Source organism: Sinocyclocheilus anshuiensis, unplaced genomic scaffold (genome assembly GCF_001515605.1).
Source record: "Sinocyclocheilus anshuiensis isolate Anshui unplaced genomic scaffold, SAMN03320099.WGS_v1.1 scaffold167, whole genome shotgun sequence".
Taxonomy (NCBI): Eukaryota; Metazoa; Chordata; class Actinopteri; order Cypriniformes; family Cyprinidae; genus Sinocyclocheilus; species Sinocyclocheilus anshuiensis.
The window spans coordinates 1203031-1218982 of NW_015552552.1; the positions used below are offsets into that span (position 1 = coordinate 1203031).

General features: G+C 33.9%; 1 protein-coding gene across 1 annotated transcript in view; it reads right to left on the reverse strand.

The window, feature by feature from the left end:
* Positions 1–2678: 2678 nt before the first annotated feature.
* LOC107664436 (solute carrier family 35 member F4-like) overlaps positions 2679–15952 on the reverse strand; it is a 32656-nt gene continuing 19382 nt past the window's right edge. The window contains exons 2-8 of the mRNA XM_016455003.1: positions 12050–12350; positions 10212–10431; positions 8433–8558; positions 8146–8338; positions 6513–6602; positions 3146–3446; positions 2679–2933 (exon numbers count right to left, since the gene is read on the reverse strand). Coding sequence (XP_016310489.1) covers positions 3205–3446; positions 6513–6602; positions 8146–8338; positions 8433–8558; positions 10212–10431; positions 12050–12350 — 1172 coding nt within the window. The 3' untranslated portion in view covers positions 2679–2933; positions 3146–3204. The remainder of the gene's footprint in view (positions 2934–3145; positions 3447–6512; positions 6603–8145; positions 8339–8432; positions 8559–10211; positions 10432–12049; positions 12351–15952) is intronic.

A 15952-nucleotide genomic window follows, 5' to 3' on the forward strand; every position in this document is an offset into this window, starting at 1 on the left:
AAACTGATGCTCCAATTTATAGCACTCAGATTAGAAAACTAGATTTATGATTTAAAATAAATAGTGCTGTCAAATGATTAATCACATCCAAAATAAACGTTTTTGTTTACATAATATATGTATGTGTACTGTGTTTATTTATGTATATATAAATACACAAACATACAGTATATATTTTGAAAATATTTACATGTATATACATTTATATATTTATATTATTATATTACATATAAATATATTTAATATATAAACATGCATGTTTTTGTATTTATATAAACATAATAAATATACACAGTACACACTCATTATGCAAACAAAAACTTTGATTTTGGATGCGATTAATCGCGATTAATCGTTTGACAGCACTAAAAATAAAACTACTGACGTATATAGTCATTGTTTTTAAGTGTAAAAAATATATACAGTATATAGGGTCAGTTCTGAACTTTTTTGAAAGTCTAGTATGCTGACCAAAGTTGTATTTATTAAAATACATTAAAACTGTTTTCCATACTATGGAAGCCCATTTCCACCACTGAATAAAAAAATAAAACAAGGTCATTGCAACTTCTTATCTTACAATTCTGAAATTTTTTCTCATTGTGTTTTTTTTAAAGAAGTCTCTTTTGTGAGATAAGTCTGACTTTGCTTCTCAGAATTGCAAGTTTTTTTTCACAATTGACCCTTCGCAGAGAGTTTGATTGACAGGTGATCTGACCAATCATAATGCAGAATCTGCCATTTTTGTTCGACAAACAAACTAGACGGGAGAGTAAATTAATGTCAGTGGAATTGAACTTGTGTGTACTGGCGTCTTTCTGTGGTTGAAACGATACCTTCTGATGTTCATTCATGTTTATTTTATGCTATCACTAGTAAAGAGGAAGAGATGAATGGTTGACATGTGATCTGTCACAACACATTAAAGAGCCACAAAACTGTATTTATTGTATGAATAAAAATAAAAAAAATTACAATTTGAAAGCTGAGTCTTTGTTTCATATCAAAAGTAAGCTGCTCTGTCAGAAGGTATCTTGTTTCAACATGAAAGGATGTCAATACACACCATTTTTCAAGTTCAAGTCCACCAATGTTAATCTACTCTCCTGTCTGGTTTGTTTGTCAAACAAAAATAGTGGATTCTGCGTAATGATTGATCAGATTGCCTGTCAACCACGCTCCCTGCAAAGGGTCAATTCTGATTTATTTTCTCAGAATTGCGAGTATAAACCCGCAATTGTGTGTTATAAAGTCAGAATTGCAAGATATATGCAATTCTGAGAAATAATGTCAGAACTGTGAGATATAAACTAGCAATTGTAAGAAAATAGTCTCTGTTTCCTCAGAATCATCACTTCAACTTGCAATTGCGAGTTCTCACAATTCAAGAAAAAAAAAATCAGAAATGCGAGTTTATATCTCACAATTCTGACTTTTTTCCTCAAAATTGCGCAATATAAACTTTCAGTAACCTCACGTTTTTTTAAAAGTCTGAATTGTGAGATAAAAAGTCAATTATTATTACTATTATTTTTTAATTCAGTGGCAGAAACAGCTTCCATAGTTTTCTATCTTATATATTTTTAAAATGTATTTTATTTTTGTGATGCAAAGTTGAATTTTCAGTAGCCTATTTTTGGAACAGTGTGAAAGTCTTTACTGTAGCTTTGAATAATTTTAATCCATCCTTGCGGAGTTTTTTTTTTTTTTTTTTTCCAAAAGTTCTTTCACTTTTTAATGGTATTTTAAATTTATTGTAAAATATTCAGACATATACATCCATGTAGAAGAGTATAGAGTATCATGGCATGTGTTCCCATTTCTTTCTCCATTCTTGGTAAATATCTAAAGGATTGTGGCTCTTCACCAAGAATCTGACTATTAAACACCAGCGGCTTTTTCAAAAATATATAAGATCACTTAAAGGTGCCATAGAATGGAAAACTGTATTTACCTTGGCATAGCTGAATAATAACAGTTCTGTACATGGAAATGACATACCGTGAGCCTCAAACACCATTGTTTCCTCCTTATGTAAATCTCGTGCATGCAAAAGACCACTGAAAACTAGGCGAATCAGAACATAACACCGACTGTGACGTTTCGAATATATTAATAGGGGCTCCCTGATGCCTGCATTTTATATACAATATAATTACCCAACGATATAACTGCGAGAAAGAGTATTGAAATATATATTTTCCCTGCGTTTCCTTCATGCTGTGTGAGCTACTGAAATGAGCCGCACTGTGAAACAGCCAATCAGAGCAGAGCTCAACATTATTATTCATGACCCTTCCAAATAAGGTAAAAACAGGCCATTTCATTCTATCCTAGGGTTGTAAATGGACATGTAAAACCGTTTCTGGAGATTTTTTGCCATTACCTAAGCCACATACCTTCTATGTAGATATCAGAGAACAATTTAAAATATTGTATCAATGCATTCTATGGCACCTTTAAGAATCTCAAAGCTCATGTTAGGTCTCTCTTGAATAATGAAAAAAAAATATATATATATATATATATTTTGTTTCTTCCGGAACATGATTGTTGCACTACACTTCAGGTGTTGAACGTTTAAATAACAAGCGGTTTTCAAAGCAGATCTTTATTTTTGTCTTTTATTATAAAAAGAAAAGAAAGGCTTATTCATTAAAGCATAATATATTCCTCCTACATGTATTATACTACTACGTACAATGCAAATAATCATATACATATATATCCAATCTCTGAATGCATTCATGTGTACACAGTGAGCCGAACTGGCCCTGACAGAGTCTATATTCACAGAATACATTCCATGGGAAGGGGCTAGCGGAGGGGCTCAGGGGTGCAGGGTTTGTCGTGCAGCGGGAGACGAAAGTCTGAAAGTCCATTTCTATGGAATGGATGCGTATCTTCTCAGGGAAGAGAATGCTAGATCCCTTCTGTAAAATAAAAACATACTGTCAGTAAATATATATTTAATGGGACGCTCCTCTCAGAAAACTCCATTAAAGAGCAGGACGGCATGTTCTTATCTTTCTGTGTTCTGATTGGTCGATGTTGTGATTATTATTAAAGAAAAAAAACATCCTCTTCACTTTGCTTATTCTCTTTTTTCTTTCTAAAATACAAATGCAATCAAACTGCCACATACAAAGGCTGCCACAGGGAGGATCAGTGTTGATCGCTGACTGTTCATTCACAGGTCAAAGGTCATGCCATGGGGATGGATACGGCTCCGTTGGCTCTACTGCGGCTGCGTGTGTGGACGCTGGATTCTGTGAGCTCCTCGCCGTGCTCCTCCGTCTTCTTGTCGGCCAGGGTGGTGAGGAAGCGCAGGGTGACCGTATCCCACTCCTCAGGGAGCAGCAGCAGCAGGAAGCCCAGGCAGATGATGCAGGTGGCAGCCAGACGCACCACGCTGAAGATGACCTCATGCTTCAGCACATCGATAGCTGGAGAAAGAAACTGATCTTTTTCTAGTTTAAAACACATATGCAACGTTCTTAAATGTACTACTTGTATTCATGTCAGTTTCAGTTGGTTTTGAAAAACTTTAATATCATTTTTCAGAAATATCAAGTAAAAAGTATTTGTCAGTTAACTTAAACTCTGAAAACTTAAAAAAAATTATTATTATTTTAATTGTATTACTTCATAAATATCATTGTGTTCTGGAATTTCCATAGTGCATCAACGAATAAGCAGTAAAACCATTTTCTTTTTTTTTTTAAGTAATACTAATAAAATTATGCCAAACTATCAATAAGGTTTCCTGTCAGGAGTATTATAGTTAACTAAAACTAAAACAAAATGTTGCTTGAAATAAAATGAATGTAAACTAAATGATATACTATTTTATAAACTAAACATTTTATATACATAATAATAAAACGGTTAGTTCCGGTCCTTGATTCTGATTGGTTGAGCCAAGTTCGAAGCTGTTGTAAATTACTCTACAAACATACACCTTTGTTTACATTTGTGTGTTGCTTGGCAACCACTTTGTTGGAACCACAACTGTTTCTGAGGAACTACATTGTTTGGCGGAAGAATAATGTTTTTTATTAATATCATTACACTTTATTTGCTCTGTTTTATTTTGTGAAACCTTACTACGTATATGGAATATCCATTTTATAAAAGCAATTAGCCCCGTGAAGCTGTGGTTTACAGTGAATTTATAACAGCTTCGCGTCGTGCCTAACAACGCCCCTTAGCTGTTATAAATTCACTGTAAACCATGGCTTCTTGGGGCTTTTTGCTTTAATGTAATATAATGTAATTACAAGTGCTTAATTTTTGGAATCTAATTATGCAATCCAGATTACACGTAATCCTTTACAACCTAGCTCTGTATATACACACACACACACACACACACACTTAAGCTAGTTGATTTAGTTTAACGTGATGTACTAAAATAACTAAAACTAGACCTGAAATAATATTAACAAAAAATAATGAAAAAGGACGAAAACACACAACAAAATTCCTATAATAAAAAAAAAAGAAAAAAAAAGAAAATTAAAAAATAAACATGAATTCAAAATATTAAGAAAATGTATAATGGTATCTCAATGATACTAAATACCATTTCAATAATTTAATACATTTAATTAGGCTTTGTTGTTGTTGTTGTGATATCAGAATAATTTTTGAAAGATCTAAAGTTTAATTCAGAAATTAAAAAACATGCTCATCATAGAAAAGGGGTATTCCACTCATTGCATGAATGTATCATTGAATAAAATAACTAAGACAGGTGAGTTTCATGTCATTGACACCTGTTTTCATGGTAGTCTAAAACGTTATTAAGGTGTTCTGAGTGGTTTGTAGTATGTTGCTATGTGGTTTCTAGGGTGTTCTGGGTGGTTACTAGGGATTCAATTGCAAGGTGGTGCTCGCTTGAGGTCCCTTGAGACAGTAAATTTCAGATTTTTATGCCCATTTTTATCATCTTTCAGGCTGATAGCTTAGAAAACTAACAGAACTATAAAATTAATTAGGCATAAATGAGAGATTAACCAGGCTTGGGTGAAACCCGTATTACTTATGTAATTAACAGTTGCAGGTTTTCTTCTTTTGACAGTACAGTGTTTTGTTAGAAACTCTTATTAATTGTTTAACCATATACAAGAGTGAGTTTCTATCATTTAAATATGACTGTGTGCCCAGACTTATAGAAATCTCAGTGGGAGAGAATTACTGACTCTGGCAAAGCAACCAGTTAACTCCAGTCAAATAAATGTCATTAATAAAAAAATGTTCAGCATTAGTTACTGTTATTTAAGAGGGAGAACTCTTTAGATGAATAGTAATTGCAATCCTGTAGCTGTTTGTTGACTTCAAAATAAATATGAATTTTAAGTATTAACATTGGTGCTCATAAAGACAAAAATTGAATCAAGTAAATAGCTTTGGTTCCTCATTACTGGCTATGGAAATGTAAAATGGTTTATAATAATAACAATTACCTATAAATTTGCATTCACACTCCTTTAAAATCCAGTACACAGGCAAACATTAGGAATATAGCATAAATCACAAATGAATCATACTGTTTGTTGCAAGCGAATCATAGGAGCTTTTCTGAAGAAAAGCCACACGTAATTTAACAAACTGACCTTGAAAGACAAGGACCCTCTCAAGGCATTTACTGTCACCTTGGCAACCTCCCCACCCCTTTGTCATGGTGCGGCTGTTTGTTTTGTGTGAAGAAACTCACTTAGGCAGAGTTTTTTTTTTTTTACATTTTATTTATTTAATTATTTATTTATTTGAAGGCTGAGAGATCTGCTCTGTTGTACTTTTAGGACGATTCTCACAAAGCCTGTCATAAACATGTCAGGGACTTATTTCACCCATAAATCTTAAGGAAAACTGATAATAAATTGGTTTTGCGTAAAGAGAATTATACCTATTTTTATTACTATTTTGTTGCCTTGTGACATTATTTTAATGTCAGTTAAGACATTTTGCACACAAATCCTCATTACCACAATGCAGGGAAAAAAATTAAATTGTTTAAATAGTAAACATTAAAAATAATTTTTATAAAATATATTACAGAAAATATTTTCTTGCAATATGTTAAAAATACTGCATTATACTAATACGAATTTAATGAGAATCATCAATAATTATATACAAAATAATATAATAAATACAAATATATATATATATATATATATAATACAATAAAATAAAATAAAAATAATTATTATGATGAAAATGACAACAAAAAAACCCTCAAAAGACCAAATTATGCTAATGAGAACTAGATAGATAGATAGATAGATAGATAGATAGATATTAAACTGTTAGACAGAGATAGATAGATAGATAGATAGATAGATAGATAGATAGATAGATAGATGTTGGCTCTGAAAAGTGCCTTTGGGTACGGTAAATCAGGTGTATCTATGTTCGGACAACTATTACTATTTGAAATATATATATATTTCAAATAGTAATAGTAATTTTCAAGTACTAATGACGTACAGTGTGGACTCACACACCTGCATTGCCTGGAACACTGAGTAACGTCCCAATGGATATGAGAATAGGATACGTGAGCACCACTCCTACATTGACCAGGATGTTAAATACTATGAGAGAGAGAGAGAGAGAGAGAGAGAGAGAGAGAGGGAGTCAAAAACAGGAACTTTATGTTATGGTTTGGCCATGTAGCATCTTTTGTCATTCAGTCCTCTCTAAGTCGCCAAATACACAGAAAACTTCACATAATTTGGACGAGTGACAAAAGTTAATGGATATCATATTATCCTTAAAACACCCAAGAGATACATAGCTCCACTTCAGCTCAAATATACAGTAAATATAAGTGGATCTGTTAATATTATGCTCTACATAGACTGATGCATATCTAAGAAATGCTACTTCGAGGTGTAAACTGATGATTCTAACCTGATTTCTCTCACTTACTAAGCACTTAAAGCACTCTTGGAAGTGTACTTAAGGGTTGTATTTGATCCACTACAACACTAACTCACATCTGAACAAACCGTCAGCATGATTTAACACCAGTACTTGTGTACAAACTAAAGGGTTTATTTATTTATTAATTTTTTTCCACAGCTGGTTAGCATTTGCCATTTAGTACTGTAGATGGCGCAACATTACAGTGCCAAAAAACATCTTTTTCTATTGTTTTTTAAACAAGTAACGGTAACACTTTAGTTATAGGGACCAATTCTCACTCTTAACTAGCTGTTTATAAGCATATTAATGTATTGGCTGATTATTAGTACTTATAAAGCACATAGTCTGCATGACCATATTCTACATCCCTAACCAATACCTACACTTAACAACTACCTTACTAACTATTAATAAGCAGCAAATTAAGAGATTATTGAGGCAATAAGTCATAGTTAATGGTTTGTTAATAATGAGAATTGGACCTTAAAATAAAGTGTGACCCAAGTAACATATTATAGACCATTGTTCAAAAAAGATTTTTTAGTTTTTGAGAAGTCTCTTGTGCTCAAGAAAGTAGCACTTATTTGATCAAAGATACAGTAGAATAGTAATATTGTGATGTATCCTTACAGTTTAAAATAACTATTGTATTTTTTATTTATGTATTTTAAAATGTAATGATCATATAAAATGATCATATAAAGCCATTATTCCAGTCTTCAGTGTCACATGATCCTTCAGAAATCATTCTAATATGCTAAGATGCTCAAGAAACATTTATTATTATTATTATTATCATTCTTGAAAACAATTGTGCTGCTTAATAATTTTTCTGAAAACCGTGATACACGTTTTTCAGGATTTTTTGATGAATAGAAAGTTCAAAAGAACCAGATTTATTTTAAATAAAAAAAAACTGAAACATTATAAATGTCTTGAATGCCACTTTTAACCAATTCAGTGCATCCTTTCTGAATAATAGTATTAAACTTTTTAAAAAAATCTTACTGACCCAATACAATTTTGAACAGTAGTGTACAGTATATCGCTAATATTTCATTTGACCATTTTACCACGCATTCAGTTTACCAGTGTTTGAAACATAAAAAAGATATTTCATTAGATTACTGCAGATGTTATATATTATTTAAATATAATACATACATTTAAAGTAGGGCTGAAGAATCGGTTTCCATAATTTCACATTACCTAGCCAAAGGCCGGCCACCCCACAGAGGTAACCCCAGGGCAAAGAGGAGAGGGAACCCCAATGCTCCACTCTGGTGAAGTACAGGATGAGGGGAACGCAGGAGATAAAGATGAGATTGAAAAAGCCCATGGTGGAGAAGAAATGAGCAGCCTCGCCCAGATTAGCACTGCCGAGGAACATCTTAAACAGCACCTGAGTGGTTTTGCAGGAAAAGCATATCAATACTGAATGAGTCTTAATGGTCATCAAGGATCTTCTGGTAATCGTTATTTTCAGCTGCACTCACCTTGTAAAGAGCAGAAGTGGAGGCGGAGCCGACTGCTAAGGCCACACCCATAAAGGAATCCCCATGAAAACCATCAGCATAAGCCATCATCACAATGCCTGTGATAGCCATAATGGCAGCCACAATCTAAGAGGAAAGATTACAAAGACATTATGAATCAATAAGGTCTAATAAGGATTAAGGTTTATACCACAACAAATATCAGTGTGCATCATTTACATCATTTAATTTTTGAGGTGGATAGCTGAAAATAAAAACACGTTTTCAAGAAGTAATAATCAGATACTAAAAAAGTCATGCATCCAGATCTGAGACATCAAGTGCAATGAAAGTCAAGAGTTCTGATGTAAGCATAATAACAGCTTCTGGCAAAGCAAAGCTTTTTTTTACACTTGAACAAGAACAAATTCTCATTGACTCTCCATTTGTATCTGTTGTGTGTTAGAAAATTGAGTGCCGCATCACTCGTTTCTTCTCCATAACCATCAATCTGCTGTTTAGATCCCATTTCATGAATCATTTGATATATCAACAGTTAGTGCTTTTTATGTAACTCATTCATACTCAGCACATTCGCTGTAACTAGATTAATTCATTTTAAGGCCTGTGAGTAAATGTAAAGGATGATATAATGTTAGCCAGTCACTGTCACAAAATACCCCCTGCCAGTGTGATCAGGACCCCAGAAAGCTTTTAAAAATCCCAAAGGGTTTATTTTGTGATAAGGATTAGCTGATTATACATTATTCTGATAATTAAAAGCCTACTTACTAAATAAAGTACAACAGCAAGCAATTTTTGGGGTCTAAGGACATGTGTGAATATTAATAACAATCAAAATTTTGGCAAAATTTTTAATGTGCCTTTTCAAATTCCCTGATCACAGCAGCAAAGCTTTGAGAAGCTTCTTGTTGCCCCAAATGAATGAAGTTCGACATGTATGTATACTTACATTTTTCTATTGTACAATGTGTACAGAGTTAATGAATGTACATACACAAAGTACAAACCAATTGTAACTTTTTGTTCTGAGTGTCTCCAGATGATCTAAATGACAAGTTCAAAAAGTAAGTTTTGGTAGCACTTTAATTTAGGCACCAATTCCCACTATTAACTAATTGCTTATTATATCATATTTCTCATATTACTAGCATATTTTTTTATACTTATAAAGCACATATTTATGTCTTATTCTGCATGACCATATAATAGATCCCTTAATCCGACCCCATACCTAAACCTAACAACTAAACTACCTTACTAACTTTTACTAAGCAGAAAATTAGAAGTTTGAGGCAAAAGTCATAGTAAATAGTTAATAGGGAGAATTGGTTCCCAAACTAAAATGTGACCTAAGATTTCAAAAAAAGTATACAAAAAATGAAGAGAGAATTCAACACAAACTCAAGGATTATAAGGCAATAATTTAGAGTTTATCCTATAAAGTTCCTGAGATATAAATATAAATGTAAACATTACTGTACCCGCTATGGTCAATTCTCATACATTTTGGTACAGAATTTCACTTGTATACAACATTTCCAATAAAAAAAAAAGGTTTTTTGAACGGCTGTTGGCATCCATTTGTATTGATTCTGTAAGAATCTTAAAGCAAACATCATTTGTACCAAAGAAACTGTTTGCCAGATTTCAACTTCAAACATAATCAAATGGTTGCTGAGGCAAAGTGGTTTTGGTACTTGAATCCCTAATAAATAAATGGACATGAAATACTGCAACTAGTTGAGTAATAATTAGGGTTATACGTATTCCACCTACCCGCACACCCATGAAGCGATCCTTGAGGACAATCCACGACAAGAGGAAGACAAAGGCCTTGTGGCTGCAGTAGAGCGCTGAGACGTCTGTAGCGGTTAGTTTTCTCAGTGCTAACAGGTACAGGTAGTTAGTAAGCGTCCACAAGATGGAGAAAGGCGCCGTTCTCTTCAGAAACACCTTCAGAGACATTCCGTCCTCCCCAAACAACCGACTACATTCCCTACACAGTGAAATTAGAAAAAATAAAGGTTTTTGTTGTTTGCTTACTTTGATAATGCAGCACTGTAGCCTACCAGTGGCTTAAAGGGTTAGTTCACCCAAAAATGAAAATTAGCCCACAAATTACTCACCCTCAAGTCATCCTAGGTGTATATGACTTTATTTTTGGGTGAACTAACCCTTTAACCTAGAAATTAAAGGTTTAGTTTGGTAACCAAAAGGTTGCAGATTTGCAACTCTGCAAGAGGTTATCTGTGGGGTAGTTAAGATTTAAAAGGTTAATTAGTTAGTTAAAGTTCAAACCAGGTTTGATGTCAGTGATGGCAAACGCTGGTTCCCAGGCGTCTTGTAACCAATCGTGACGCGCCAAGTTAAAATATTTGGAAGTACAAATGAACCAAAATCAAGGTCCATGCCAAAAGCTTTAGTGTGAAAGACACTCAAAAATGAAACTAGAGTTTAGTGGGGTTTAGTTTAGGTTTAGTGGGGACCTTCAAGCTTAGTGTTTTTTCCTAAAGATTGTACATTGTACATTTAATTCATATGAAATTCATACACAATTGCCAACTCGTAAAATTCTTTTTTATGAGATCGATTTGGAACTGTTTCTCATCCTCGTACTGAATTACCACTTGTCACTCTTTTACATACTGAAATCTCCTTTAAAAAAGGATCCAAAAAGACAAATTAATAAGAAAAGTGGTCCTTATGGCTAGGTGCTTTTATATAGACACACAATATATTTGTGTGTGGAAACAAAAAATGTATTAATTTTCCCCTGAAAATCACACCAGTCTCCTTGTTACATTCATGAAAAATAGCAACGTTCAATTTGTCTAATAGATCATTTTTGAGCAGACTTTTTCAATGAATTGGTTGCTCTAGTTTGCAAAACCATTCTGAATGAGTTGCTCATGAGTTGAACTGAACTGTTTCTACTGACTCTTGCACTAAAGCAGAGTTTAACTCCCCAATCAAACCTGAAAAATCTAACCAAATTCTTCAGGATTACAGGTCCCACTTTATATTAGATGGCCTTAACTGTACTTATTTAAATGAATAATTTGATACAATTCACTTATTGTTTACATTCATGTTTTTACTTGCATGTAATTACATCTGTTATTAATTTCTGCAATTTCATTTATAATTACGCTGTTGACCCATTCTTTACACCTTAACCCACCCTTAAACCTACCCATACCACCAAACCTGTCCCTAACCTTACCTGTACCTCCTCAATAGCAGCAAAAGTGTTTTGCAATACAATATCAACACAATAAGTACATTGTACTTATTTTTGATGTAAGTACAAAGTTAAGGCCACCTAATATAAAGTGGGACTGGATTACTTGATATTTAGGGATATTTGATACTTGATATTTAGGAAAAGAACTCTGCATGACAGTTGCCCTCCAGGACTGGAGCTGTCCATTCTTGCTTTGGGGGAAGTTTCTCTGTAATATGTGTACAGTATGTTGCATTGGATAAAAGTGTTAGGTAAAGACAAATTAGTAAACGTTTAATTTTCACACGTTCGCTTCTATACTTCCTGCAAAATGTTCTGCTGTTCACATCACATCATAATAATCCACCAGATTCATTAATTCTGACTTTACCTGAATTTCTGAATGGGCGTCCGTTTTTCACTGGTGGTGGCCACATGCCCAGAATAGTAGAGTGGGAAGAAGAGAATGTTCCAGTTGGTGCTGAACCATGTGATGAAAAAGGGACAGGAAAAGGATTTGAACGTGAGCTGGACCACCTGTGTGGTGCCCACCCAGGACGAGGAGACACACAGCACCACCAGCAAACCCCCCAGCACCTTGAGCACTGTGTTGGCGCAGGTCTGGTATGCAGTGCCATTTCCACTTGTTTCACTGACTGGAGTCTCTGCATGTGATTCTGAGCCCTCCTCTCCTGCAACACACAGATCAGTATTGCACCATTACAGCACACATTATACTTCCTTGCCTCATTATATTCCAGGTAATAAAATTGGATTATGAAATCCCTCGTGTTTATTTTTATTCTTCTTCTGCACAGTTCTGCAGCTCCAACTGTGTTTAGCGTACATATTCTATTCATAGGATGATAAAACTTAGTCTAAAGACATGTTCGTATTGACATTTAAATGTTAGCATGTTAGCTAAATACATCACCTTAAAATGCATTATTATGAAAATGTATGCTAATGATGGAGCATCAAGCACAGTTGTAATTTTTCTAGGAGGGATTTGAACCTGTGTCCTTTTGCAAACACACACGGGAATAGACATAATTTGTTTTTATATAGTACAAACTGTATTTTCTATCCTCTTTACTCTAAGCCTACCCTCATAGAAAACTTTCTGCTATTTTATATTTTCAAAAAAACTGAATTATGTATTATTTTATAAGCTTGTATAAACTGTATATTCTACCCCCTAACTCTAACCTTCAGAGAACTTTCTGCATCAAGAGATTAAAAAAAAAATAATAAATAAAAAAAATGTCCCCATAAAATAAAAAATTACTATACTTGTGGGGACATTTGGTCACTTTGGAACTTTTCATTACCCCATAGGACACACTTATAGTGTTATAAAAAATGCAAGTGCACAGAGCTTTATTTTGATTTTTTAAATAATTTGCATTTAAAATAAACTTCTATATGTCTGTTCAGTAGTCTCTATAACAGATTACACAGTTTAGTAATTGTTTTGCTTCTAATTAAGTGATAAAAAAACAGTTGAAATTGTTGTACAAAATACGGTCCCACTTTATATTAAGTGGCCCTAATACCTGTGTACTTACATAGTAACTAGATGTGTACGTATATGTAACCACAGTGTAAGTACACATTGGTACATAGTATCTAGAGCTGTAATATTTCTGTAACTACACACATGTAACAACCCTCCGAATGGTTTGTGTAAGTACAAATGTGTAACAGGACATATATAACTATATTTGTAACAACAATATGTATAAGAGTAATTGGAACAATTTGATCGAGGGGGTGGAAATGGGTAGGTTCAGGGGTGGAAATGGGATCCAGGGGGTGGAAATGGGTAGGTTTAGGGATATGTAAAGTGAAAGGAGTTGGATCTCAAGTTGGTGGAGTTGGTGCACCACTGTAATACCAGTGTACTTACATGGTAACTCCTCAGGAACTGTCCACTTAATATAAAGTGTAACATTCTGGACACCAACCACAATTTATATGTAAAGCCTAACTTACTGGCCGCTGCTGTATAACATCAGAGTAATTACATGGTAAATCCATAGGAATTGTTTACTTAATATAAAGTGTAACACTTTCTTTACCAAAAAGTGCTGTTAGTCCTGTTACACATTTGTACTTTCATTACCAAAAAGTGTTGTTACCAATGTCCTGTTACACATTTGTATTTACACATACCATTCAGTGGGTTGTTACATATGTGTAGTTACACAAACATTACAGCTGTAGATACTATGTACCAATGTGTACTTAAAGTGTGGTTAAATACTATGTACACATCTAGTTACTATGTAAGTACACAGGTATTAGGGCCACTTAATATAAAGTGGGACCCAAAATACACACTCATCTTTGCACCAATAAAATGTGCAACACTTTATGTTTTGCTATCAAATTAAAATGTAATATTTATAATATTTAATTTACTAATATTTCATGAGTGCCTCCATGATGGATTCTAACTTCCGTTTGAATGCTCTCCTGTTCTGGGGTGTGTTTCCCAAAAGCATCGGTCACAAGTTCCATCGTTACCAATAGAGTTCAATGGAATTAACAACCATAGTCAGCTAACGATGGTTTTGGGAAACACACGCCAGGTCTCTTTAGGAACCCATGTTAAAATGGAGTAAAAAGAACAAGTGAATTAATTAAACAGAAACTTTTGTAATATTGCTGAAAATAAAAATGAGCACAGGGTTAAGCTGTGCTGTTGTTGGCTGCCACAACAACAGTTACAAACTGAAGGAATTCCTGGAAATGTTCTGTTCCTGTCTTTTATTTGGTCAAATACTGGAACACAGCCTTAAAGACTATTTTTAGACAGGGTTAAGAAATGCTAATCATGTGCTTTATTGATATGTTTTATTAATGAGAAATTCAGCAACACTTCCTCATGCGGCTGCCCCTGAAGTTTCTCTGTGGTACGTACGGATGTATCGATCAGTAGCTGCGAGTGTCAGTTACCTGCAGGTGAAGCACTAAAGCCGGACAGCGTTTGAAATCTGCCTACGTCGCACAGACAAGCCTCTGTCAAAAATAGCTCCACAGGGTCATGGAGAAGCACAGAGACCATTCAGATATAGTGGGATATACATAGAAACTGGACACCACAGGGCGCCCACCAAAAAATCAGCCAATCAGAATACATCCTGTCTGTCATCAGTCATGACCTCCTTCATCGAAGCTGTACATACAACATCACACCTCAGTATGCTGAAGATAGATAGATAGATAGATAGATAGATAGATAGATAGATAGAGGCATTTGATGTTTTTATAACAAGGCAAGTTGAGGAGGCGTTTACACGACACTGTTTTGAACAAAAAATAAGAATGTTTTTTTTGCGTTTTGGCCTTTCATTTACATGACAAAGGCATTTTGGGGGCAAACTGTAAATTCAAACTTTTAAAAACAGGTTTCAAAGTGCATGTAAATTAAACAAGGCCATGATTACTAATGTTACAAGGTAAACCACAGACAGCGCAACACTAAGCATCACACGCAACATCGCTTCCATCACAAACTACTATAAAACCAAGGTAATTTTGCCACCAGCACAAACTGTATAACTTTTTAATGTCTTGGGATGTTTTTTGTTTTTTAATCCCGGACGAGCCCCCATAAAACGATACCATTATCATCTTTTTTGTAAATACAAAAACGTTAAAACAGTGATGTCATGCGCATATGTTCAGTCTATAGGTATGTGTTTCTTCTGTTTTTAGAACATCATTGTTGTGTAAACATACCCTTAGTTGTAACAGTAATAATTGATGATATTGCAAACAAAAAACACCGATTTAAAAAAAAAATATTATTAATTATAAAATGATTGGACACTCACACATTCAAGAACTTGTAATTCAAGAAGTATTAAGAGTCATCAAATTCAGTATAAAAGTTTTAATACACATAAAGGTTACATAAAGAATGATATACATAAATAACTTTTATTTATCATAGTCGTTGACCTCTTTATATTCAACATTGCACTAATGTCTGATTTGATTCTAACTTTATAAAGGCTGGACATATTGGAAATTATGATATGGTGTTCTTGTACTTTCCATGTGTTTGTCTTGTTGGCTTTTGAAAATCTAAGTATTCTACACTCTTAAAAATAAAGGTGCTTCACGATGCCATAGAAGAACCTTTTTGTCTAAATGGTTTCATAAAGAACCTTTAACATCTGAAGAACCTTTCTGTTTCACAAAAGGTTCTTTGGGGCGAAAAAAGGTTCTTCAGATTATAAAAAGGTAAGAAAGAGATGGTTCTTTAAAGAACCTTTGACTGAAT